This window comes from Sparus aurata, chromosome 6 (genome assembly GCF_900880675.1).
Source record: "Sparus aurata chromosome 6, fSpaAur1.1, whole genome shotgun sequence".
Taxonomy (NCBI): domain Eukaryota; kingdom Metazoa; phylum Chordata; class Actinopteri; order Spariformes; family Sparidae; genus Sparus; species Sparus aurata.
In genome coordinates this window covers 15,618,150-15,643,760 of record NC_044192.1, presented here as the reverse complement: position 1 = coordinate 15,643,760, position 25,611 = coordinate 15,618,150, and the positions used below count along the sequence as shown (strand labels likewise).

Sequence of the window (25,611 nt, the reverse complement as noted above, 5' to 3'; positions counted from 1 at the left end):
GCGCAGATGTAGGTTAAGCTGAAAAAAATCTACCTAGTCAGTTTGGTAGTTTGGGGGAATCACAGAGCAGAAAAAAAGGAACAAGAAATCAAAGGAACAAGTGTTGATAAAATACTTTCTGTTATATTTAGGTTTCCCCCGATGTGACACAAAATCCTCTCAAGCTAACTTCAGGAAGAGGAGGCGATACTGCAGTTGAACTAGTCAATGAAATCTGGAGAGAGAAAGAGAGCGATTCTTCATTCAGGACTAAAAGAAAGAAGGAAAGTGTGCATAGCGAGAGTACATGTACATGATGAATTATAAGACAGAGCGAGAGGAAACAGAAAGGGGGTATACGGGGGTTGAGGATTGGGGGGAGGGTGGAGGAGCAGACAAGTGAAAAGCAGCTAACACAGCAGACTGTGGCTTTGGAAGCTTCGGTCTATTGCTGAATAATTCATCGACTTCCCTCCCGGTCTCCTCGACTATTAGAGTTACAAAGAGCAGTAACAGTGAAAAATAATGCCGGGGTAAAGACTTATAAAGGAGAGGGAAGATAGTGTGGAAATAAATAATGTAACTTTGTCAGCCTAATCTCAAGAGGACGGCGGGGGCAGTAATTTAAATCGCCATATTAGAGAAAGTTGAGCAGAAATTAGAAGAAGAGTGTTAGATTATTACTGCAATTACTTCTCACACCTAAAAAAGAATGAGTGACATTTTTGGGAGATAAACTCTCACACAAGCCTGTCTGAGAAGTAAAGTTTTTAGAGAATTAACCGATTACACTGACACAAATCTTTCACTTTATTGAGTATTGAGCTTTTGGTTCGATAGTGGAGCCATTTTCGTGCCTCAGACCGTCCTACATACCTATTTTGAGTTCCAGCAGTGTGATTGAATAAATTTACAACACAATGCAGCTAAAGGTCTGAACTAGACTGTTCAAACAACAGTCGAGTTTTCTTTGTGTGTGTATAAAAAAAGCAGGTGAGGTGCAGGTCGCTTGTCGGCCAGTGTTGACATCTGTATGGGTGAAACAGCTTGTTGAAGCCTGTACCACTGTGCTATTTGCAGCATTTTCTATTGATTTTTATGCAGGCTTCTGCACAGGTCCCACTTGTAAAAATTCACTGTGTGGATTCTCACACCAATCCCAGAGTCTTCAGTTTCAACACCTACTGTAGGCAGGAAATTAAAAGGTGCTCTTTATTTACATTTAATGTTGTCTAGTGGGGCTTTAACATCCACATGTGCTGGCTTCGCTCATTGGCCCAGCACGTCAGAGATTTTAATTTCCACTACATCAGGGCTTCCTGCTTGACGTTGTGTCTTTAACTGATGACTTGCTTATCTTGAATATCGGTCAACATAGCACTTATACATAATCTTTTTCCTTGCAGTACGATCGAAGTGCAGCTGTTAACAGAGCTCTGCTAATTTGACAATAAAAGATTATTTATTTACTATAAATTCTTTACAATCAAAGCCCCCCGTTGGTTAGTTTAGTTTTTCAAAAGGTTTTACTATGAAGCAGCAAAATCCGTATTATGTTGGGTTTTCACCAGCAGCAACTTAACACAACTCCTGACACAGCTGAAAGCGAATATGATGAAATCATTAAGATAAAGCAGATATCAGAAAGTTCAGGGACGCAGGAGAGAAGCTAAAGAGATCCAGATAAGCGCTACAGAAGAACTTGGAGCTGCAGAGACTTTTGAAAAAAAAAAAAAAAAAAAAAAAGCCTTTCTCTCTGGTCTTCGGCACAGATATGAGTCTTACAATGGTAACAACACGGTGGCAAGACTTCATGTCAACAGGGCGACTTTCAAAATTCATGTTCACTCGCTTGCAGTCTTCTTCTTCTTCTTGCAGGCCTTGCTGCTATCCTTCATGTATTACTGCCACCTGATGATGAGTGGATTCATGTAAAGCCATTTGCAGGATATGTTTTTTTAGTTTAATTCGTTTTGAATTAATGGTTTACACAGTCCAGTATCAGATGGCTTCGGAGAAAAGTTTAAATAAAGAAATTCTGGGTTTGGGGCAGGTTCTGTCATGTAAGTAGTAGTTACTGAGCGGATGTAACTCCAGTTCTGTATGAGTATGTGCGTAACCATAGTGGGGATGAGAAGGCACAATCAAGATTTCATTGTGGATCGTGTAAGTTCATTGAAGAGTCCAATGGTGGTTTCCTGATTTATTTTGAATTGCAAAAAGCCTGTCACAATGGCTGAAGGCCTGGCTGGCACAGAGAGATGAGGTTACCACCATTTATTTGTGTGTCCTATTAGTAATGCGATAAAAATTATGTAGAAAGTACTATTAAAACACAAGTGTCAAGCTGTATAAGATAAACATAGTATACAGAACTGACATCACTGAAAATCACTGAAAAGCCACATGGGAAAGCCTTTGGATGCTTGGATAGGTGGTCAGAAATTTGCATAAATATGATCTATAAAGACAGCTCAACAAACACCATCCATATATCCATCACTAAAGAATTTGTACCAAATAAAAAAAAGAGATGAAGAATGAAACCAGACACAGATGATCCATCTGGTAACAGAGTTGGGATACAGCAGGCTTGCAAGAAAGAGGCTGGCACCACCCTCCTGGTAGGGTTTAGCAAGCTGCCTGGCTGCCCTGGGCATATATTAAATGCTCCCACATGCCGGACTGCAGCTTGAAAGGGAGGCACGAGTAAAGAAGAAGAAGAAGAAGAAGAAGAAGAAGAAGCAAGAGAGAAACCTTTGACGGAAACACACACAAGAAGTGTTGCTGCATCTCTGTAGGGCCATTAAGCATTTACACTTACTATGAGAGAGTGAGGCAGAGTGCTGCCAGCACTCATATATGAACATGTGTTTTCCTCAGGGCACGTTCACAACCTCTGGCTTAAACCCTGCACACACACACACACACAACACACACACACACACACACACACACACACACACACACACACACACACACACACACACACACACACACACACACACACACACACACACACACACACACACAACCTCTCTGTGCTCCCTCATTCAGCTCCTCTCATCAGTTTCTCCTCTACTACCTCTTCACCTGACTTTCGTCTCTTTATGATGCTCTTCTTTTCTCTCTTTTCTCCTGCTTTTCATTTTCCTTTATTCGACTCTCACCATAAATGAATCTTTTGTGTCAAAATCCTCCACTATTCTTTCTGGCACTTGAAAAAATTGTCCTAAGATTAGACGTATGATAACAAAATCTGTTTTTGGGGCAACATCACTCTTCTCGTGATTCATTATTTGGCGATTCTTCCAACAGCTCAAACTAAATACTAAGGAGAAAAAATGTGCAACAATTATAGTATAATGGTAAAAAATGTAAGTAAACAATTTAAATTAAATACTCCCTGGCATGTAGACACACTTGGCTCAGCATAAGAAATCAAAAGCTTGATGTCATTATATCAGGAATACACCAAGCTTAAACCTAATTGGCGATTCTTTTCAATATCTGACATCCACAGCTGCACATAATTCATAATAAAAGCCTTCTATGGAATTGAAGGGGATTATGGCTTTTAATTATATGCAGAGTGTTCATTTACAGCATCTCAACACTGAGAGGAAAACACTGAAAAGTAGCAGCATAAATAAACAAGATCAGTGTGAGGTACACCTTGTGATGAGGTGTGGTCAGGTGCAGCCTCAAACACTGCAAAATAAGAAAACAGCAACAAAAACATGTATCGCTTTTTACCGCACTTGAAATATATAACACTGATTAATACAAGTTGCAAACTCAACAGCTGCAGTCATTTCATGTCCTACTCGATTGGTCAGTCAGCTTCAAGGCCTTAGTTGTAATTTAAATTATTATTATACAGCGGATGTTTTGCTGTATTCCACAACTGTTTTTCCACAGATCTCTCAGTATCACATCTGTTAAAAATACTGCATAAAAAACACTTAACATAAATTGATGAGAAGCAGACGTTCTGGTTTTATCTGATTGCTGTTATTGTCTGTTTTTGTTCAAGAGCCTATTTTTAGTCTCGCAGGCTCTGATTTGTTCCGAATTCAAACTGTGTCTGGCCTTCAACAACCACAGGAGCACTCACAAGAGTAGAGCCACGCCGAACATTCAGCCAGCGTGGTGTAAATGTGCGTGTATGTGATGTATATATGTGTGTGTGTATATATACGCCACCTTTCAAAAGTCTGGAATCAAAGGTTATATTGTTCTTTTTCCTTATCACTTCAGTAATGGCTATTTTGACATGGGTAAATTAGTATAACGGAAAAAAACAAAATAAATCATTTACATTTGAAATAATTTAGGCCGCCTCAACAGAAATAATTAAAGGATTAAAACTTCTATTTTGTCAACACAGTGTTTCATGACAGGGGAAGAATACTGTAACCTTTCCCCCCTAAAAACGTACATCTTTCCAGTCTAGAAAACCATAAGTTACCATGGCACAATAACCGACTTTTCTTGAGTTGATTCTATGTTTATGTTCATATACGTATGGAAGGAAAAGAACGACCTGTATACTGTTGAACATCAGTCCAGTGAGAGTTCTGAGGAAATTGCTTGGAAATGCAAAAAGTGCACAGAAGTGATACTATCTCTTGAAACTTTGGACACTTGTTTGGATGCTTAGAGCAGACATAGTCGGTCATAAATAGAAGCATTTCACCAATACTGCTAAGTCTGAAATGATTTTGGAAACAATAACAAGGGTGTTAAGTTTTGTCCCTTATCCATTGGTTGGTTGGTTGTCAGCAGGATTACACAAAAACTACCAAACAGATTTCCATTAAACTTTGATGGAGGATTGTCTCCGCCAAGAATAGGCCGCATGAACTTGGTTACTAGATGGATTTCGCTCTGTAACATTGCGAGATAGAGTGTTTTTCCATTCATTTTTCAAGGAATAATGCATTGATCTTGATGAAAAATGCGGTTTATTTACGTTGTTAGTATCTATGAGTGAGTACAAATTCATCCATATTCTAGTTTTGAATTGTTTTTCTCATTCTCTCCAGAATGGAATTGAATTTGTGGTGCAGACAGCATTCAAATTCTACTTCAAAAACGTTTGTGACCCAGGTTAATAGAGCTGAATAATATGCCAAAAGAAATAAAATTAATTTCCATTATCTCAACAGATAAAGTCAGTGAACTGAGTGACGATAGAAGTTGGAATGGTAATTTCTGCATTTCATTTTCACCCAAAAAAATAAAATAATATATATTTTAAAATATTTAAAAAATATAATATATTATTAAGATTATGATGGTGAGATTTTTGTTGGAGTCTGTACCAAACAAGCGTGTTCCCTCGCATCTGGAAAACATTATTTGTAGGTCAGGGCATCCGTGCTTCATCTATCGAGCAAGTGCACACGTGTAATGCAGAAACAAACAACTCACAGGAGGTTGCTCTTTTTTTAATACTTCGGTGTCTGAGCTGTTTAAATCATCTCTGGCCTCTGGCAGGTTGAAAAGTAAAGGAAGCTTTTGTTCTGAACAGTGTGCGTTGGTGGCACAGCCAGAGTACAACGCATGCTGTTTGTCATGAAAGATTAACACGCATTCTGCTCACCTGAGTGAGAATATCCAGTTGACCTATTATGTGTTCCAGGGTGCTGGCTAGACCGGGGGGGACGCCTCCATCTGAGGCCTGAACCCGGGGTTGATGCTGCGATAAGCCCTGGGTCTGTGTCTGGTGGGCGGAGGAGGAGATGGAGCTGGGGTTTCTGTAGGTGAGGGAATGAGTGGCTCTGCTGTGGCTGTGACTGCCGCTCTGAGCGTGGGCGGCAGCGTGGGCGTCCTGTCCGTTGAAATGTTCCGATAGTTCAGAAGCCTGAAAACAAAGAGAAGGAGGGTTGAGGAGTTGAAACATAGATGGTTCTTCACATACAATATGCTAGATATATGAGAACCTCCCGGCTGCAGAGGGGTGTCATTAGCGTACTGTGGTATACTATAGAGCATATTACAGGGATACTGACAGGATACTTTTGGTGCTAATTGCATCGAGCTGAGACAATGACACAGGGTTGTTACTTGTTTAAACCACATGAAGATCCTTTTTTTAAAAGAAAAAGAACAAAGTGCTGAATTAAATCATTGATGAATCACAAACTGACTTACAGATGGGTCATCATATAATTAATAACATTAAAACCCCCTTTAGCTAATATTAGATCTCCTGAGGCTTACTCAGCCTGTAAAAAATATATATCATCCAAAATCCTTTTTTTCATCATTGGTATGAGCAACACATTTTGCTCAGATGTCCATCGGGCTCTTTTTATGTGCTGAATGTGTGGTCGACACCGCAAACATGTGTGACTCAAATGTTTTTCTGAGTAAAATCATGATCATCTTGCATCTACCACCAACTCCTGCTCCACATCACTGTGTGCAAACCACTTTTTTTTGTATTAGTCTTAACTTTACAATCTGTTACATTGCCATCCTGATTTTCCATATTCTAAATTACTATTTTGGTCTATTTTATACACAGTATTTCATCTGTTGATGCTACTTCCTTCCATTTTCCCCACTTTTCTGGCTAAGTTTCTTTACCCAAATTGGGGATTATAAGGATAGATGGTGTTGTATGTTGTGAAGGCTGTAAAGCCTCTTGAGGCATTTGTGTTTTTTGATATTGGGCTACATAAATAAAACTGAACTGACCTAAAATGTTTCAGTCTGTCCAAAGTGTGATAAATCATGTCAGATTCCAACTTAGTTCTGGCAAGAACAGAAGTTGGTGTGAGAAGGTTCTGACATGATGGCAGGTTGAATGGTGGTGATTTGGTTAGCCATTGTGACTTGGACTCAATTTGACTCAAGTTGACTTGACTATTACTATTTTATTGTCACATTTGGGAATCTAGGTTCTTAGAGTTGATAAAAATCACAATTACTTTTTCAAAATGTTCCCTCCATCAACAAATCAATTTACTTACCTCAATCGCTATAACAAATCTTCACTTTCACCATTTCCGAATTTGGTTAAATGTACATTATTTCAGTGAAGCGACCTGTAAGACCGACTTCAGACGAGCTAGAATCAAAAGATGGAGACTCTCTCTCTCTCTCTCTCACATGCGCGCACACACACACACACACACACACACACACACACACACACACACACACACACACACACACACACACACACTGCCAGTCAGTCTGCCTGTGTTGTGATTAATCCAATGAGACATAAACACATGAAGGTCAGTGACCACATCTCTCCATCGTCATGTTTATGTGACTAAATCTGTGTGCACACATCTATAGGTTTATTCATATTTCTGTCTCTGCTGTCTGCTTGTGAAAAATGGTGTGTGGGGCTGTGTGTGTGGTTGTGTGTGTGCGCATCTGCCCCAAGACCAAATTTCTCTTCTCCATCTCAACGAGGGAGACAACAACTGTTTTACTCATCACCACACTACAGGAAATCTATTCACACTGATCTGAACATGTTTAAAACAGCAGTCTCAAACTGTGCTCATCCTAAATGAAGCCAGATGAGCAGAGCTGTCAGCTGTCACCTGGCTCTACACATTCGCCCCAGACAGGGGTCAAAACAAACTGCCACAAGCAGTCATGTACAATGAGATGTTCCCTGACATGATTTTTTTTTTTATCTGTTCCTGAATCATCTTGTGTCAGTTCTGAAGATATAAAACAATAACCCCAGAACACAGAATATTATTCACTAAATGTGACTTTGCTTAACTCAAACTGTATTTTCATGACTAACAAATGATACAAAGTGTAAAACTGTATCCTCCAGAGAATGTTTAAAAATCTAAAAGAACAAGACAATGTGAAAGAGGCTGGTTGCCACCTCTGCAAACTCTGCAGGAAAGTATAATGTGTGAAAATGAGATCACGCGGCAAGAATCAATTGCACGCTGAGGAAAAAAAAATGGAAGAAGAGGAACTCAATGCCCTTCAGCCTTTTGCCACCAACTTGCAGCTGGTTAAGCACTCAATGTCATATCAGCACATTATGTAGTAAATGCCTAGACTGAGCAACACATAGGTTATATCTGTCACAGAGGAAAGAAACTGTCCAGTCACTAACTGCTTTTTGCTCAAAATCAGAAATGTACCTGTGATATTGTGCACATTTGCTCAAATCTTTCATGTGGAAATGGTATAGCCAGCACCCAGATAGCAAGGAGGGTCTTCTACAGGTGGTCTTCACATGGTTATTGGCAGTGTTAAGTGCAAATTACTAACATTACAGTACGATGCCCTCAAAGTTTTAAACTGTCAAAACAGGCAACCCTCAGATTTTGTGAAAAATATTCAATTAATGCAATCTCTGATTCACAGTGAAGCTACGTGGCATGTCAAAACTATTTTATTTGGATTAAGTGAACAGAGCAGAGCACCTATAAAAAAACTATACATATGATTCAACAAGTGGATTAATTAGACATGTTTAATTAGATCAGCAGGGTCACATGCTCCCACATAACTAGTAAGATGTTAAACTAGTAAGATGTTGGGAACAAACTGTAACTGTCACTATTTCCCCACTATGTTTTCACCTGTTTTTTAAGGATATTACAAAGCCAAACAGCCATCACCACACTTCACCGGAGCAAACCAGTAAATTCACTGGTGTTGCAATGCTTTTTAACGATTAACACAACAGAATTATTTTGTTTTCAGTATTGTCGCACAGATTGTGTCGCCACAATATCAAAATATTGTGATATCATCACAAAAATTATTCCACTGACAGATGCTAGTTGACTATATTTAATTGGTGCACAGCGCTATTAATAACTGTTTCAAATGTAAGTATGGTCTGTATCATAATTACACAGAAGTGCCACATCATAATTAACTTGTAAACCTGATGAATAAAACAAAAAGACAGTATCAGTAAATGCCCTTATTTTGTCTGCCACTCCAAAGGTGGTGCTCTGCTCTTCTGTTGGTAACCGAACAAAGACAGGAGGAAAGAGGGGAAGAGAAAGAGAGCGAGAAGGGAGACAATAGAGCTGTTCTGCTGAGCCTACAAGCTTCACCAAGACTGGATTAACTCACGTTGAGAGTACAATTTATAGCTTTGTATTAAACCAGCTGCTTAAACACACAACGAGCAAACCCCCACACGTGCGCGTACAGAAAGAGCAGAGGCAAACATGGATGTAGACATATATGCACTTGGTGTCTCACACACACAGTCAAATACACATATTTGTTGGTTTAAAATCTAAAGCTTTTAGAAAAAACTAAAAAATATTCAGTTGTAATCATGTGAGGAAAAGCAAAAAGACAATAGGTGTTCACATAGTCTTGATTTAAAAAGACAATCCTAAACAAAAAAAAAAGAATTAAATACTTTTTCACACATTTTCACAGTTTAAGACAGGATTTTTCATCCTCTCCGCTCATTAAAGTTGCAATTTTTATCTTTCATTGCATGCTTAACAGTTGAAATGTTGCAAAATCAGACTAATTATGAGTTGAAAAAGCTTTCTAGTTGTCGAGCAGTAAAATGGTTTACACAGTGTCCTATCATGGGCTTTGTGTACCTTATTACATACCATTTTTGCAATGGGACATGTGCACATAGAGACGTTGACACTAAGACAATATATTGTTCTACAAACTCAACACGTTCGCTACCACCGTAGCCGTACGTGGGGGCCAGGGAAAACCCTGTACGCACACACGCGCATGTTAACACAGCGCACACAGTAACCACCCTCCTAATGAATCACCTGGAGTGGAAAAACCAACAGTGGAAAATTTCCTGAGGCCCAAATTAAACTCTTACAGTAGTCTGACACAGCAAGCCATCAATACAGCCTGCAAGCTGCATACAAAACCATTCATCATGCTGCATGCACACACACAGAGTGGGTTCGCTACCTGACATTTTCTGAAGGTAGAGCAGAAAAGTGAACACAGGTGAAATTAATGTCTCAGCAGCTGGTTCCTCAATTGATTTTAGTCTCAACAGGATGATGTACGGGAAAAGAAATCACCAAATCAGCATAGACACCCTGGAGATATTTAAGAGTGTCAAATTCTTACAAAGTATGGCTGTAAAATCCCACAATGAAATTAAATTAAACCCTTACTGCTCTACGGAATGCAGCCTTATGACTTGTTGCATTCAGCTGGGGTCTATGTGTAAACAGCGGCTGGGACTGCAACAGCAGCAGTAAGAGTTTCCAGTCCAGTCCCGCCGTTTACTCAACATGTTCTATGTATTCAGCTGGATTATGGATGGCAGACCTTTCTCACAGTGGACAATTGGACTTGTCAAACACAGGTGTAGCTAATAACATTAATTGTAGCTATATTTAGTGTACATGCATCAGTGCCAGAGATCTGGTGTTGTGGCTTGCTGTAATCCGATCCGCCTTACTTTGAATGATGAATTTTCTATCAGATCAGGAGGGATGGTGTAAACCTTTCATAATCTGTTGAATAGGAAAGTATTTGCGCCTAATAACCATCTAAACGCTTAATCTAATCATTTCTCTCTGATTGGAATCAATATATGCTCCCTGTGCACATTCGCCTCAAATGGGGGGAACATTAGGTTTTGTTGCTTTCAAGGAGGAACAGAAAGATGGAGGTAGCAAAACACAACTGATCTGTGGCTGATACAACTTTTAGCTGAGAGAGAATTTTTAGAGAGAAATCTAATTCCCAGGAAACGATGTGGGCTCATCTTGAAAACTGTGTTTACAGAGGGAGTGAATAAATGAATAAATGAATGAATTGATTGTTCTCAACAAAGCTTTGGGGAAAAAAAAACTCTTCTCCTTCTAGGGGATATTAGACATTTTAAAATGTGCCAGTCATTAAAGTTATATTTTGATTAAATATTTTGAGGCCTGTAAACCCACATCATAAACAGTTAAGTTGGAATCTCTAATCATAATGGTTTCGATTACATTGAAAAAAAAATATTTTCCATGTAAGCACAGCTCCTGATGTCTTATTAGTTTGTGACAAGAGCAGAGCATTTGACTTCAACCTACATAATAAAACTTGAACTATTACAAGAGTCAATTGGAGCTGCAACTGTTGATTTCAATGGTTTGAATGACAGCTGTCATGAGTAAGCATGCAAAGCTGTAGCTAATTATTAATCATGTGAGTTGGCGAAACAATAATAGGCCTATTTCACAGGAGACGTTTTGGCTGCTCCGTCGACTTCAGACAGGTAGTTTAACAGTTCACAGATGTATAGTATAGACAGTTACATTTACATTTAGGGCATTTAGCAGATGCTTTTTACCAAAGCGACCAAACAGTAATTCACACATACATTCATACGCCGATGGTTGTGGCTGCCATGCAAAGGTGCCAACCAGATCATCAGGAGCAGTTTGGGGTTCAGTATCTTGCCCAAGGACACTTTGACATGCAGACCAGGGGAATTGAAAACCAGCGACCTTCTGATAACAAGATTCTGGCTCTACCCTTGAGCCACAGCCGCCCAGTGGGAAAACAGAGTTGATGGAAACTCCCAATGAATATCTAGTTACACAGCATAATTGTTTTATAAGCTCATCATCCCAAAAGCCCTGAATTGGGACCTTTGGGATTCACAGCAGGGATGTAGTCAGTCCTGTCAGTGTGAAGCCAATGTTGGCTCATATCTAGCATATTTCATTACATATTTAACATACTTTATTCATGTTGACCAGATATGGCATAAAGAGCTGAGTTGAGCTGGTGTGTTTGAAATGTGGTTTAAATGTGGTTTATCTTGTATTATTTTTGCTTTGTTTCGACTTCTGGTCTTGTTTTACTTTGTCATTAAGATTATGGGGATTTTTTGGTGGATGTTGAAGTGTGTATTGTGAAAACTGCATAAATTATTCTTCAAAAAGAAAGAAAGAAATGAAGGTCGGCTCAAGCATCTACCCTGCAGAGTTGCATTGCTAGCAAGTGGGTTTGGGAGTTTGATGTTAAAACATTGTCAGATGTACCATCAGATTGTCATTATTGCCCAACTGGGTAACTAGACGGCTTTTGGAGGCAGATTTATTAGATATATGGAACTTTTTAATGTTATTTATTAGCCAAGCTTAGCTGAAAAAAAAAGTGCTGCAATTCATCCGAAAAATGGGGACTCCTTAGCCAAAAGCTAAGAATCATTTGAAGAGCAGCCCCCCTTTGTAAACTCTGTTGTATCATCACTGTAAGGTATAGACAAATACTATGATTATTAACAGTATGCATCCAGGAGCACAATACGTGTTACCGCCGGCTGTCACCAATTAACAGGCCCACTGACTATTTCAGGATAATGTCTGTATTTTACTTTAAATTCATGCCATTCATCCAGGACCGCCCTTTCCTTTACATTACTCCTTGAACAGATGGTAAAGCTGGAAATAATAGATCTTGGTGTACGGCAGAAGAAGAAGCCTCATTCTGATGTACACTTTAGAACAGAAAAAACCTCCACAGACGTTAATATTATATGTAATATTGCCGGCAAGGACAATCGATCACCCATTCCTTCTGAGACTTAGTCAGAATTATAAATAGAAACACACTCTTTGATTGAATAGGTTAGGCGGGAAGGTGTGTGTGTGTGTGTGTGTGTGTGTGTGTGTGTGTGTGTCGTATATAACCGGAACATGCAGACAAATCTTTTCATCAGCTGACATCTTAGTTAATTACAGCAGAGCGAACATTTTAACCGTTAGTGATGCCCTCTGATGAATGAAGCCAGTGATGCGACTCAGCTCTGTCTTGTGCCTCTGGACTCGGCTATAGTTTACAGTATCGCTAGGGTGTTTCTCGCTTTTATTAATGCTATTTAGTCAACTTCTCGCTCTCATTTTCCGTTTCCCTCTGACTACCTCTCTCACTCATTCATATTTTACCTAATCTTTCCCTCCCTGCTTCTCCTTTTGTCTGCCTCCATTTTAATCTCTTTTCCTCCATTTATCCTTATTCCTATCTATTTTAATCTCTCTCTCTCTGTCATTAGTGTAGGGGTCTGTTAATGGCTCCTAAATTGTCTCTTTTCATTATTCTCATCCTTCTGCATCTCAATCTTGTTTTGCCTGCAGTGCCGCTAATAGTGTCTATCTCCCTCACGTGCTCCCCCTGTTTTCCCACTTTCCCTTCTACCTTTCACTCTCCCAGGTCCTCGAGGATGTTCTCTCGCTCCACTGGACCATTAGGCTCTCTTTAACTCCACTGCTATCTTATCTTCCACACATCCTTGTAAGAACTCCGCCTTTCCCTCTCTCTGGCTCGCTCTCTGTACCCCTGCTGTCAAATGCATTCGACGCCCGCTGTCAGAACAATATCACCTGCCTTTCCATACCAGCACCTTAAAGATGCAAGCACGCAACCGTAAACACTGTGACAGAAGCTGCGGACTACCGTGCAATGCTCTGAAGTCTCACATACAATCTGCACCTGATGGATTGTTTCACTGCTTCCACTGTTTGCAAGTCTTTAATTAAGGAGAGTGCCAGTAAAGTTTGGTCTGCTATAGCATAGCTGCAGCAGCCTATTAACTCTTGTAAATTAATAAAATAATGGTGAAGAAAGATGGAAGTTCATATTGCTACTGCAGTCTCAGAACCCCCTCCCCGCACTCGAATCCACATCCTAGAGTTGAGCAGGGCGGTGCAGTGATGTGTGTGTGTGTGTGTGTGTGTGTGTGTGTGTGTGTGTGTGTGTGTGTGTGTTGAGCTGTGAAGGGAAGCCTGCTGTGAGTGTGCAGCTCGTCTGGCTGCACACGTGAGTGGGAGAAAGACCCAGATGTGAAGCTAGAGACAGGAAGGGGGAGGGGGGTTGGATGGAGGGATTAGGGCGGATGTGATCAGAGAGAGCTGATCTGCCTGTCAGCAATGGTTGGCACACACAGACACACACACACACATACACACACACACACACACACACTCACATCGATGCATCTATTCTCACACACCGAAACAGCGGTGCACGAAGATTTGCTCAGCTGTACTGAGCACAGAAATAGACTGAGTGAACCACACACACTCTCATTCTTCAGCTGGGAGAGACCTCATTTTAAAGCTGGCTTATTGTGTTTAACAAATGGGTCTACATGTTCCCGTATAGCTCCCATCGCTGGCAAATTACCATGGAGCCTCACATCCAAGTACATTAAAGGATCAGCATATCAAATTAGCTACTTATGAAATCCCTGTGGATTTGATTCGGAGAGGGCAGCAGCCATGGGTGGCCTTTGCCTCTGTATGAATAAACACAGCATTACGGTCTCATTAGTCAATTTCTTCCTGGTGAAATGAATTATAGCTGGCAATGTGTAATACCGGATGTTGGACAAAGCAAGGAGGGATGGTTTTAACACCTAGTTAGACGATTTAAACACAGGAGATGGTGCTTTTTGCAGCTCCTAAACTTTGGAATTCTCTCCAATTTGAATTAAGATCTGTGGATTCTCTTTATTTAACAGCTTTAATTGTGTTTTATGTAATCGTGTACTGTATGTTTATACCTTAATGCCCCTGAGAGCCAATCTGTGATTTCTCTGCTTGAAGAATGTTACATTAATACAATTACTTACTTTACTTACTTACTTACTTTACTCGTTTACGGTCATTTGGGAGGATGTAGTTTATGGTGTGGTTGACTCTTGCTGTGTTATACTGACAGGTGGTTCTTATTGGTGGGGATCAAAAGCCATTGAAATATCAGGTAGAGTGACAGAAACACATCCCTGTATAATGCAATACAGTTTAACAGCATTACATGCCTCCTAAATGACCCAACATTGAATCAACATATCTCTATAACAGCTCCGACAAAAACTGAACATTATAACCTTCATGGAAATTTAATTAAAGGAATGTTGTAATTAGCTGCATGAGAGCAACCTGCTGCTAAGTTCTTGATGTCCTCAAGAATGTCCTCCAAAACGTCAGCTTTCTTTTTTTTCAGATTTTTAAGACATAAGCCACACCCGTCATTTAATCCCAACTGCATGATTCCCATTGGTCAAACGTGTATATCCAAGGTCTACTGATAAGTCCTGTAGTGCACCGCTATTCATATTAAGTTGCTGGTAGCTCCTTTCTGGTTTTGTGTCCAAAATTTTAAGGAATGTTCTTAATATTTTCAACTGATTATTATAACAAACAAGTCATATGTGGCTGTGATTGTAGGGACCTTGACTGTGCTAGTGATACACAGCTGTGTTATTCTCCCATACAAAATAACTCCCAATTTAACTTCATTAGGTCCTGTACAATATTTACCATTTTGGTGGCTACTTCCATGAAAACCTGCACTTCATTTGCTTCATTCAAAGTTTTAGACTTATTCATAGATTTTTTTTTTTAAATATAATGTATTTTGGCATTGTTTGTTTTTTCCCATGGTGGTGAGGTTTTTTACATTGACCAGTTCTTGCATACGGAGTGCAAACTTGGGTGTAAACTGATCATATTTATTATTATTTATTATGTACTACTCTTTATTTGGTTTGCAGTCAGGCTTAACAAGCAGCAGTACAGCACCACGTCTTTTCATTGCTGCTTTCTGAAAGAAAATCTTGTTTACTATATTCTGCATCTCACTCAAGTCAATTTCTAACAGGCATATTAGATCCACTGATCATATATCAGAATACCCCCTCTGTTTTATAGTCTCCTTTAAACACCTTTGAATACTCTTTCTAAGAGAAAAGAAAACAGCACATTTGGGCGAGCTGGTGACAATTTTCTCTTTTTCGCTTCCTCTCCGGCAACACGTGTCTGAGACTCGCGGCAGTTTATGAGAGATGAAAGGGCCTGTATTAATAATAAATTATGAATGGATAAATTATACATGAAAAGGAAAATCTAGGAAGCTGGCACTTCCAGGTGCAGTTAGTATCATTACTTTAACTGTAACAACTGGCAGATGACAGTTTATATAGAAGGAGAAGAGAAATATCATTGCCCTGAACTTATTCGGGTTAATGAGGTTAATGTGTGTATATGTGTGTGTGTGTGTGTGTGTGTGTGTGCGTGTGTGTGTGTGTGTGTGTGTGTGTGTGTGTGTGTGTGTGTGTGTGCATTCACGCTCAGTGTCAACATTATTCAAATGATGCTCAGGGCAGTCAAAACATTTAATGGCTATTAACACAACCTAACTAGAGTGTGAAGTCAAATACCAAAGCAGCATTACTGTTTCAATAATACTAAAACATGACGTTCCCATTAAAGCTGAGTGACCCCTGTGGATATGACGCCTGCCACTGAATAATAAGCTTTCATGGTAACCACTTAAGTAACATGTTAAAGGTGTTGCAGTCAAAACCTAAAAAACTAAAAGGTCTAACTCCACTACATGTCTCTGTGTCCCTCCATCATCTAATATGTAGTGAACCTGATTAATATAACCAGGTAGACTTGTTGCCTTTGCAGAAATCTGACAAATCTTAATCTTAAGAATTCAGGATGATCTATTGGAAGAAATGGAATATAACATTTATAATTATGTATTCAATAGTGTATAACCACCTGAAACTAAGAATTGTGATTTTTTTTTTTTGTTACTGTAGAATGAGCATGAGTCAGTCATGTTGCAGTGCCATAGCGTAGCCCAGCACGGACAAACTGAACATTGGCTCTACAAAAGGACTTTTCACTCCACTAAACTACATGGTATGCACTCATGATAGAAATCCACATCATTTTCATATAGAAGTTGTAACTGAAATCGTTGCAGTGTCTATCAAAGTATGTAATTCGGAAATAGCAGTAACTGTGCATATGCAATAATGATTAAGCTATATACTATACTATAGGCATATGTTTAACCCTCACAGTGAAAGCAATATCCACAAACTAAACCAGATGGTCAGTAAAACTATGTAGCTGTCAATTTTACCACCAGTGCTTGAACTTTGGTGGCTGGGGAGCCTAAACATTGTAAAAAGAATACATTAATCTGATCTCAATTTTACTAAACTTAATTTTAATTAAAAAGGAAGAAGAAAATCTGCCAATTGAGCAAAATAAACTAACTCAGCACAGCTTTCCTTACATAAGGAAATGGGTGATATAAGACATGACAGTACTCTGTAACTGAGTCTTATTCTTATAATTGCCAAACTGTCCATTCTGAATACATCAGCCAAATGTACTGATCCAGAATCGTCTCACAAATATTTTTTAATATCATAATACTTGCTACTTTGTGGGTTTACTGTGGTTTAAACCGTCTGAAATGATTTATTTGAAATGTTTGAGGAAGACGTCACTTTTTTTGCAACATGCTAAAAGATTCTATGCTGGATTTGAAACCTTCTTTTTCAGTATGTGGATCTGGAGGTCGATTGAGATTCGTCAAAATGCTATCAAACTCGATGCCTACACTGGCTACATGAGCTAAAACCTAAACTGACCACACATTAACGCACTACAGCACAATGCCTAAAAAAGTGTCTTGACACTATACGTGTTTTTGTACGAATAGAAAAGAACAAGTATGAGAACAACAAGCAGATTGGAACAGTCTTGCACCTCTCTCCATTTATCAAGTAGATGTGAAGTAGATAGTTCAAGCTTCAGGCAGATGTATTTATAAAAAAAAAAAAACATCATTCACACTGAAAGGGTTCAATGGGTTTCCCAAGAACAGTATTTCTCAGAAGAAGAGAATACCTTTCATACATTGCACTAATCATCTCTCTCCACATGGACCAACGGCCCATTTTCTAATCACCCTTTGAGGCACGTCTGTAACAACGGCTGTCGAGTGGAAGAGCTATTAAAATCCATTTACAATCCGGTATCACAGCAGCAAGAGAGAAAGACAGAGGGAGAGAAAAAGGCCCCTGAAGGTTTCACGGATGGCATAAAGAAAACGGGTGTTTAAAGGACATTAAAATCTGTGCAAATACACTTTTGGATTTGATGTGAAGGCTGATGCTGCTTAAACACTTGCTCCAAAATGCTGTTGCATAATAATTATGTAATGTTGAAGCTTTATGATAAATATGATAGTGTATAACAAACCATTGTGATTTTCATTCCTGAGCTGTTGAGGGAAAAGGTTTTGGAAAGTTTCCTAAATCTTTGTAATTAAGTTAAAGTGTAACAACATAATAAAACTGGCAAACAAATCAAAGTACATTAGTGTGCCATTAAGGGTAGACACAACTGACATGATGGCAATGGTACATTACAACATATATACATGTACACAAGTATTCCATGCTCCATGTACTATTGTCAATTTGCTAATTACTCATACATTTTGCCTTTCAAAGCATTAACTGATTTAGTATTACTAGCACTCATTTAATATTACACCCTGTCTACTTTTTTCACTTCTTACATACATTGTTCATTATTTGTTTGATACTATTCTGGATTTTCAATCTAGAGTAGAGGCCAGTCGGCATCACTGTGGCTTGATCTCAACTCCTAGCAGAGCGATCAATCAGACAAAGGTAAAGACATGGAGGGAATGTGTGTGTGAGTGAGAGAAAGAGAGAGAGATACAGAGATACAGAGAGAGAGAGAGAGCGAGAGAGCGAGAGAGAGAGAGAGAGAGAGAGAGAGAGGACCTTGGCTGTGCCCTTGTTGATGTAACTAACACTGTATTAGTCAAAGAGGTTGAAATCCAAACCGTTCCCTGAGGTTCCCCCAGCCAGCCTGTGACACCTTCTCCCCTTTGTGTGTGTGTGTGTGTGTGTGTGTGTGTGTGTGTGAGAGAGAGAGACATCTGACAAGGTCTTTTAATATTTTAAGATTGCTAATGGCTGAACGACTCTCTCACTGTCTGTGTGTTTGACATCACTTATCTTTAAATCTTTTCCGTTGCGCGCACACACACACACACACATACACACGCACACAAACGTATTATTTTAATAACCAAGTAAAGCAACGGTCTAAAGATTTTTCTAGTTTTCGCTTGTCTTTCATTCAGAAAGGGAAATAAAAAAATTAACTGATAACAAAAAGAACATTTCCATGGAGACCATATGCAGCAATGAGACTATGTTAGCATGACTTGCTTTTAAAACTGCCGCGGGCTAAATGACCATAGATATTCACACAGTTAACTATGTAAGTCGCCTTAAATGAAAGTTATAATAATGCATTTCTTCAGTCACATGTCTTGAAAACAACAACATCACCCAAAACAAACATCCGGCTCTAAAAGGAGACATGAGCATACCTGGTCTTAATCATTATAATAATGTACTGTCACTGAGTGTCATGCCCATTAGTCCCTTTCAAAACAAATATTAAATCTCTCGCTGAGTGCAGCAGGCTTCACATATACCTGACAGCTCAACCAAGTAGAGCTCTTAAATAATCAGTTTTACCACAGACACTGGGAGTCCCATCAGTAATCTAACTGCTCCCATTGATTGTGTTTATTGATATCACATCAGCCTGAATGCTTGCAACAGCCAACAAGCCACCTACTGCACTGTGGTGCCTGCAATCACACCCCCACAGTCAGTCTGAGGATACCTGAAGTAAACCCACACTCAAAACAGGAATAATGCATAAAAGGTTCAAACTGGTGTAGGCAAATAAATAAGACTGTATGATCATTTTTAACTGCACTTCCTTTTTGGACAGATTTACAGAGCAGTGAAAGAGGGTGTGGTGGAATCAGTGCAAGTAGAGACTCCTACTGAAACACAGAAAATGTCTTATTAAATTACTGTCATGAAAATGGAGGAAATGCTGCCACAAAATGTGCTTTTAGAGTCTGGAAGGCTTGATTCCCATCTCAATATTTTTTTTTATAGCATAACTGATTTTGGCAGTTATTGACTCATAATATTGTCCAAACCTCTTAGTTGTCAAATTAAATAAAAACAGTATGAATCAGGAGAGTACAGTATCACATGTACTACTATGAGATCAGGAACAGAAGCACTGATGTGTTTTTTAAATTACAAATGTTTAATATATCAAGATCCTTAAGGACTTTTTTGAAATGCCAAACTCAACAGGGTATGCACTTAAAGAAATAACATTTCCATTGACATCTATCCTTTTAGTTTGTCAGTACCTCATTTCAGCCCTGTGGGTAATTAAAAGACACAATAATCACAGTAAACTGTAGCAAAAAAACTCAAACAAAACTTATCTGTAATATAGAAAGATATCTATATTTTCTGCATTACAGAATAACCTGAGAATGGATTAATATTTAATCTATTTCATGTGGTCAGAAAGATAAAAAAATGTAAAATCCTCCTCCATATCAAAGTGTATTTGCAGGAACAAGTAGGTAATTCTCGGCCTGCATGTGAGATATGAATGTAGCTTTGGGCCACACTGCAAGACTTCAAAGGGAATGATATGCAGGGAGGAAATAAGCCAGCCGCACTGGCAGCATGAAATACTGAGGGGCATCTGTGCATGTGCATTTGTTTCTTCATGTTCATTTTCGAGACGGGCCACACACTTATGCAAATGCATACATTCTTGTTTCAATTAGTTCTATTTTTGTGCTCATGTGAGCACTTTAGACATACATGTTTGGGCACATTTCTTTGTACATTGGCCAAAGTATAACAAGACATAACATTTAGTTGTCATTCAGGTTTTTGCTTGAGTAACCCTCGGGATAAATTTGCATATTTTAGCCACACTAAAATCTATAGCTTAAGCTCTAAGGATACTGAAATCATCAGTTCCTATTATCAGTTTATCTCCAAAGCTTTTCTTAATTGTAAACTGTAGCCTCAGGCATCAACAAGTACCACTATGGTCATGGAAATCGTTGGGCTTAAAATCTGAAAGTTCCAGATGAGCATACAGTGATATGACATGGGACCCATCTTCATCATTTTGGAACAGCAACATCAGCTGAAATGTGGGGCATCCTGGTGCCTAAGTGGCTTTTTAATGACCGAGCTGTCATGATGAGTCAATTAGTTACGTTTTAATTTTGAAATCAACTGTTTCAGACATTTTTCAAGCAAAAAATTCAAACATCTGCCTATTCCAGCTTCTTAAATTTAAGATTTGCTGCTATTTCTTTACTTTTTATGATAGTAAATGAAGAGTCTTTGGGTTTTGGATTCTGTTGGACAGACGTCACTCTGTGCTTAGGGTGATTATGATGAGAATTGTTTTACATTTCTTTGACATTTCATAGACAACAAAATTGGTAATTCGAGAAAATAATCAGCAGATTAATCATTAATGAAAATAATGATTCGCTGCGGCCCTATTATACATTATTTCACAATGGAACCAGAGTTTGCCAAAAAACCTGAAAAATGGTGTTTGAGCATTGTGCAGGAACAAACTAATTAAGCGATGTCAACAGTAGTGTGTGCATGTAAGGGTTGGGTGTGTTTGGGAAATAAAAGGATATGTGGTATGTGACTGAACAGAAAGTAAATTGTGTAAAAGAAGCTGGCTTTGTCATTGTCTACAGCTGTCTGAACTCACCTGGCTGCGGAGCAAAGATGGATGTGAGTTAAAGGGCGGGTAAGCTGTGGTGCTGGCTTGTGGTGCCTGAGAGCTGGAAGTAGTTTTATCCTGCAGTCTGACTCCATCACTGCAGTCGGCACTGTCAAAGTTGGTCTTCCACACCATAACCTGTAGGTGAACATTAATTGTTGCTTATCCAAAATAATACACCAAAGTCGACTACCCAACAATCTTATATACATTGAATGAAACGTGCTACATAAAAACAGTTATGCGTTCTCTTTTAGAAGTTCTTCAGTTGTTGCTTCAAAGATTGTCAATTTACCCTTTCGGATCACTTTCAGAAGTACGAGGGAGTCACATGATATGGAAGATTGGTTAACAAGACATCAGCAAGCCAATCAATAGGCTATATCTGGCTGGGTGTTTAAGGATCAAGAATAAGTCATCACCTGTTCATCTGAACCGCCAGAGGCAAAGTACTCTCCTGTCCTGGAGAAGGCCACACCGGTCACTGGACCCTGGAGTGAGGGGAAGAGGAAGACAAGGTTAGAGAATGGAGGTAATGATACCTCCTTGTTGTTGCCCTACTATTCTTAAAAAAAAGGGAAGAATCAAGAAACTCTTAGCTCCCAACCATTTGTTTAAGATGAAAATAAACGTAGTAGAAGTTTTAAGCATTTGGTCTGATATTAAACTGAAACTTTGTGGGTTTTGGTCTGGAAAACAAATAATTCAAATATTTATGAACAAAAAAATAATTTAGAATATAAATAACATAGACTCTCAGATGAATCAATGATAATGATATTTAGTTGCACCCATGAAAGAAAATGAGGCAATCTGTGTGAAAATGGTGCTGTCTATGTGCTGTAGTGAGCCCATTCATTCATTTTCAAACCTCTCTGAATTATATGAATAATTTAATCTTTTTCTTCTGACTAACTGCAGGAAATGTGTAGGTGTTCATGTAAAATAAGGGGGTTAGATAAGCACTGCATAATTTAACAAAATACACAAAACAACAATAAAAATAGACAAACACACCTGTTTCAAAGGTTATATAAAACATACAATGACAAAAGCTGGAGTATAAAGTGTTTTTTGCGTCTGTAGCTTGCAGCATTTAGGGAACTCTTAAACCATCTGAGTAAACAGAACAGAAGCTCCTGTATGTGTGTGTGTGTGTGTGTGTGTGTGTGTGTGTGTGTGTGTGTGTGTGTGTGTGTGTGTGTGTGTGTGTGTGTGTGTAGGAGGGGGTGGATGTGTGGGACTGCAGCAGAGCAATCAATAAAAGAAAGCGGAGACTCAGGTGGGGTGAGGTCACACATGGTCAGAGCCAAAAAGCATCACCTGGGGAAGTCAGGACTTTAACATGCCGTGTGTGCATGTGTATGAAACTAGAGTGCAGACAGACTTCCAGCTTCAAAAAACTCAGAAAGCACTCCCTCGCACTTATTCTTTTCTGTACCTCGCAGTGCAGAACGGGGTCAACGATTACAGCCTGAGACCTCTGACTGTGTTCAAAGAGAAGATGAAGGAGAGAACAAACAAAAGAAGGGAAGAGAAACGGACAGGGAGGCTGCTGGGAGGGGAAAAAAAGGAGCTGTGTCCTGTGGCTGGCACCCAGACAGGCTGGTTTGGGTGAGGAATGGTTTCCCAGAAGCACCTGAGAGAAGCAGACAGTGTCACTATGGCAACGCGACGGCCTGACAGACAGCATGTTCTGTCTCTGCTCTGACTAATGCCTGCTGCCAGGCTGGCACTTGCCATGGCCAGACAGACACGCACAGACACATACAGACACACACACATGCACACACGCACAGTGAGAGTCTGACAGGGCAATGAACCTAACTGGCAAATTTTATGTACTGATAAATGAACAGAGGTTGCAAAAGCCAGACAGGCTGCACATGGTGCTGTCGCTAAAGTTATGACTAACTTAAATGATTACATACTCATACTGGCTATGTTTTTTTAACTGTTATATCTTTGATATGTAACTCCTAGAGCAGTTAAACATAATAAAACCTCATTTAAAAATATCAAAGAGCACTAGCATCAGATTGGTGCTCAGTATCAAGTCGGATAATTGCATAACTAGTTATAGTGATCATTCTTTGGTCATCATAATTTTTTTTTGGAGTCAACTAGAAAAGGTTAATGTTTTAAAAACACATTATTTTTCTCATAATACTGTCCATTGCTGCGGCACCTCTATTCATCCTCTTTCCAAATACTCAAAGTTTTAGTGGCTGTCTCTGAGGCCACTATTCCTGAAAAGCCCAGTATGCTCTGATTGGTCAGCTCTCACAGGCCTGAGCAAGTATCGCTCACCGTGTATCTGTATGTTACATCACAACCTTACTGAAGTCCTGACGGCTAGTTTAAAGACAGTTTCTGAAGAAAGGTCTGTGTGGAATGAGTAAGACTGATACTGAGACCTAACTTGTATCAGATTTTCTGTTGATGTAACTTGTAAACTGTGAATTGTTGCTCTTTTCTGTACACGCAACATCTATTGCATGTCTGTCCGTCCTGGAAGAGGGATCCCTCCTCTGTGGCTCTTCCTGGGGTTTCTTCCATTGTTTTTTTTTTTTTTTTTTTACCCTGTTAAAAGGTTTTTTTTCCATCAACATGTGAAGTTTTTCCTCACTCGAATCGAGGGTCTAAGGACAGAGGATGTTGTTCACTGTACAGATTGTAAAGCCCACTGAGGCAATGTGATTGTGATTTTGGGCTATATAAATAAAATTGATTTGATTTGATTTGACCTGCTTTATAATAAAAAAGACTGAGAGGAAAACTTTCTACAATATAGGACCATTAACTAGCATTAGCTCCAGTAATGTGTTGAAAGTCCATATTCAGGTGTCAGCTTACGACAACAAATCACCACATGTGATTGCTGACAAAGGTGCAAACACACTGCACAGACTAACCCAGTGGTTAATTTATGTGTTCAAGCTCTGCCACCTTTATTCAGATGGCAAAGTGCCGCTAAAAACATCTACACTAGCAGTGGAAGCAGAATTGTTTAGGTTAATCATGCTCAGCAGTCGCCCCCTCCGACAGATGAAGGCAGAGTGGGAAGTTATTCAGCCTTAAAAACACTAGTCTGAAATTGTTAAAAACACAGGCTTGTGTGTCGCTTGTGTGTGATATCCACAGGTTGGATTTAAAAGTGCAGTGTGTAGTAGCTAATTAACTCCTTCAGGGGTTTGCACACTTATTATTAAAATTCCTTAAAATGCTAACTACATGTTTTATTTTCTTTCTTTTTCTGTTATAAGAAGCACTCCAGCATTTAATACAAAATATCTCAACAAATAATGCTGCAACAGGAACTTATACTAAAAAAAAGACATGATTCTGTTAAAAAATGTTGTGTGTTAATTCAACACTTCAAATCATGCAGGAAAATAAAAGGCTCAAAAATTATCCCCTCACCCTAAATGGGATCAAAACATGGTGATGTCTGCTTTTGGCGAGGGGGGGGGGGGGGGGGGGGGGCGGTAGGCTATCTGCCAAGTGTTTGGCTTGCAAATGATATTTGCAAGCTGGACATAGTTCAATGGTAACTCATTTCATGTCGGCAGTACGTGCAGATAACGTTTGTCCTATCAAGCGAACCATCTGGCACTGTTTTGAAAGTAAATTTGCTGTTCATAAGTCCTTTCTCCATTTCCTTTCACTTTCGCTTTTCAGTCCACCGTGTTTTTCCGAATGCCAACCCTGCTTCTTGTTCTTCTGATTCCCTTTCTTATTCTTCTGCCACCCTCTGGATCAAGACTACAGGTGCCATCGACGGCCATAAATCAAACAATGCGCATTTCTTTTTTTTTAATACTGAGCGTTAATCGCGCGTTTAAAAAATTAACGGCGTTAAGAGGATGTTGCGTTACCGAGTTATTAACGCGTTAACTTTGACAGCCCCAGTTTGAACCCATCATGTTATCATTGCATTTTATGGGCATATTTCCAATAATAGGGTTCTACAGGATCCAGGATCTCCTGGAAACATTTTTTCAGTAAACTCAATATCCACCCTCTCTTCATCCTTCTCCAATCATCCTTGTTAATTGGGGGGATTATTGGCCACAGCTTAAATCACAGATGATGAGCTCTGGCTCACAAAGATATTCTCCCCGTACCATAAGGTACCTTTACACAGTGTACAGCATGAAAATGACTTTTTAAC

The 25,611-nt window shown here is 39.3% G+C and overlaps 1 protein-coding gene across 1 annotated transcript in view; it reads right to left on the bottom strand.

Moving 5' to 3' along the window:
- poc1a (POC1 centriolar protein A) overlaps positions 1-25,611 on the bottom strand; it is a 43,241-nt gene that overhangs the window by 7,752 nt on the left and 9,878 nt on the right. The window contains exons 8-10 of the mRNA XM_030418597.1: positions 21,860-21,928; positions 21,426-21,575; positions 5,588-5,848 (exon numbers count right to left, since the gene is read on the bottom strand). Coding sequence (XP_030274457.1) covers positions 5,588-5,848; positions 21,426-21,575; positions 21,860-21,928 — 480 coding nt within the window. The remainder of the gene's footprint in view (positions 1-5,587; positions 5,849-21,425; positions 21,576-21,859; positions 21,929-25,611) is intronic.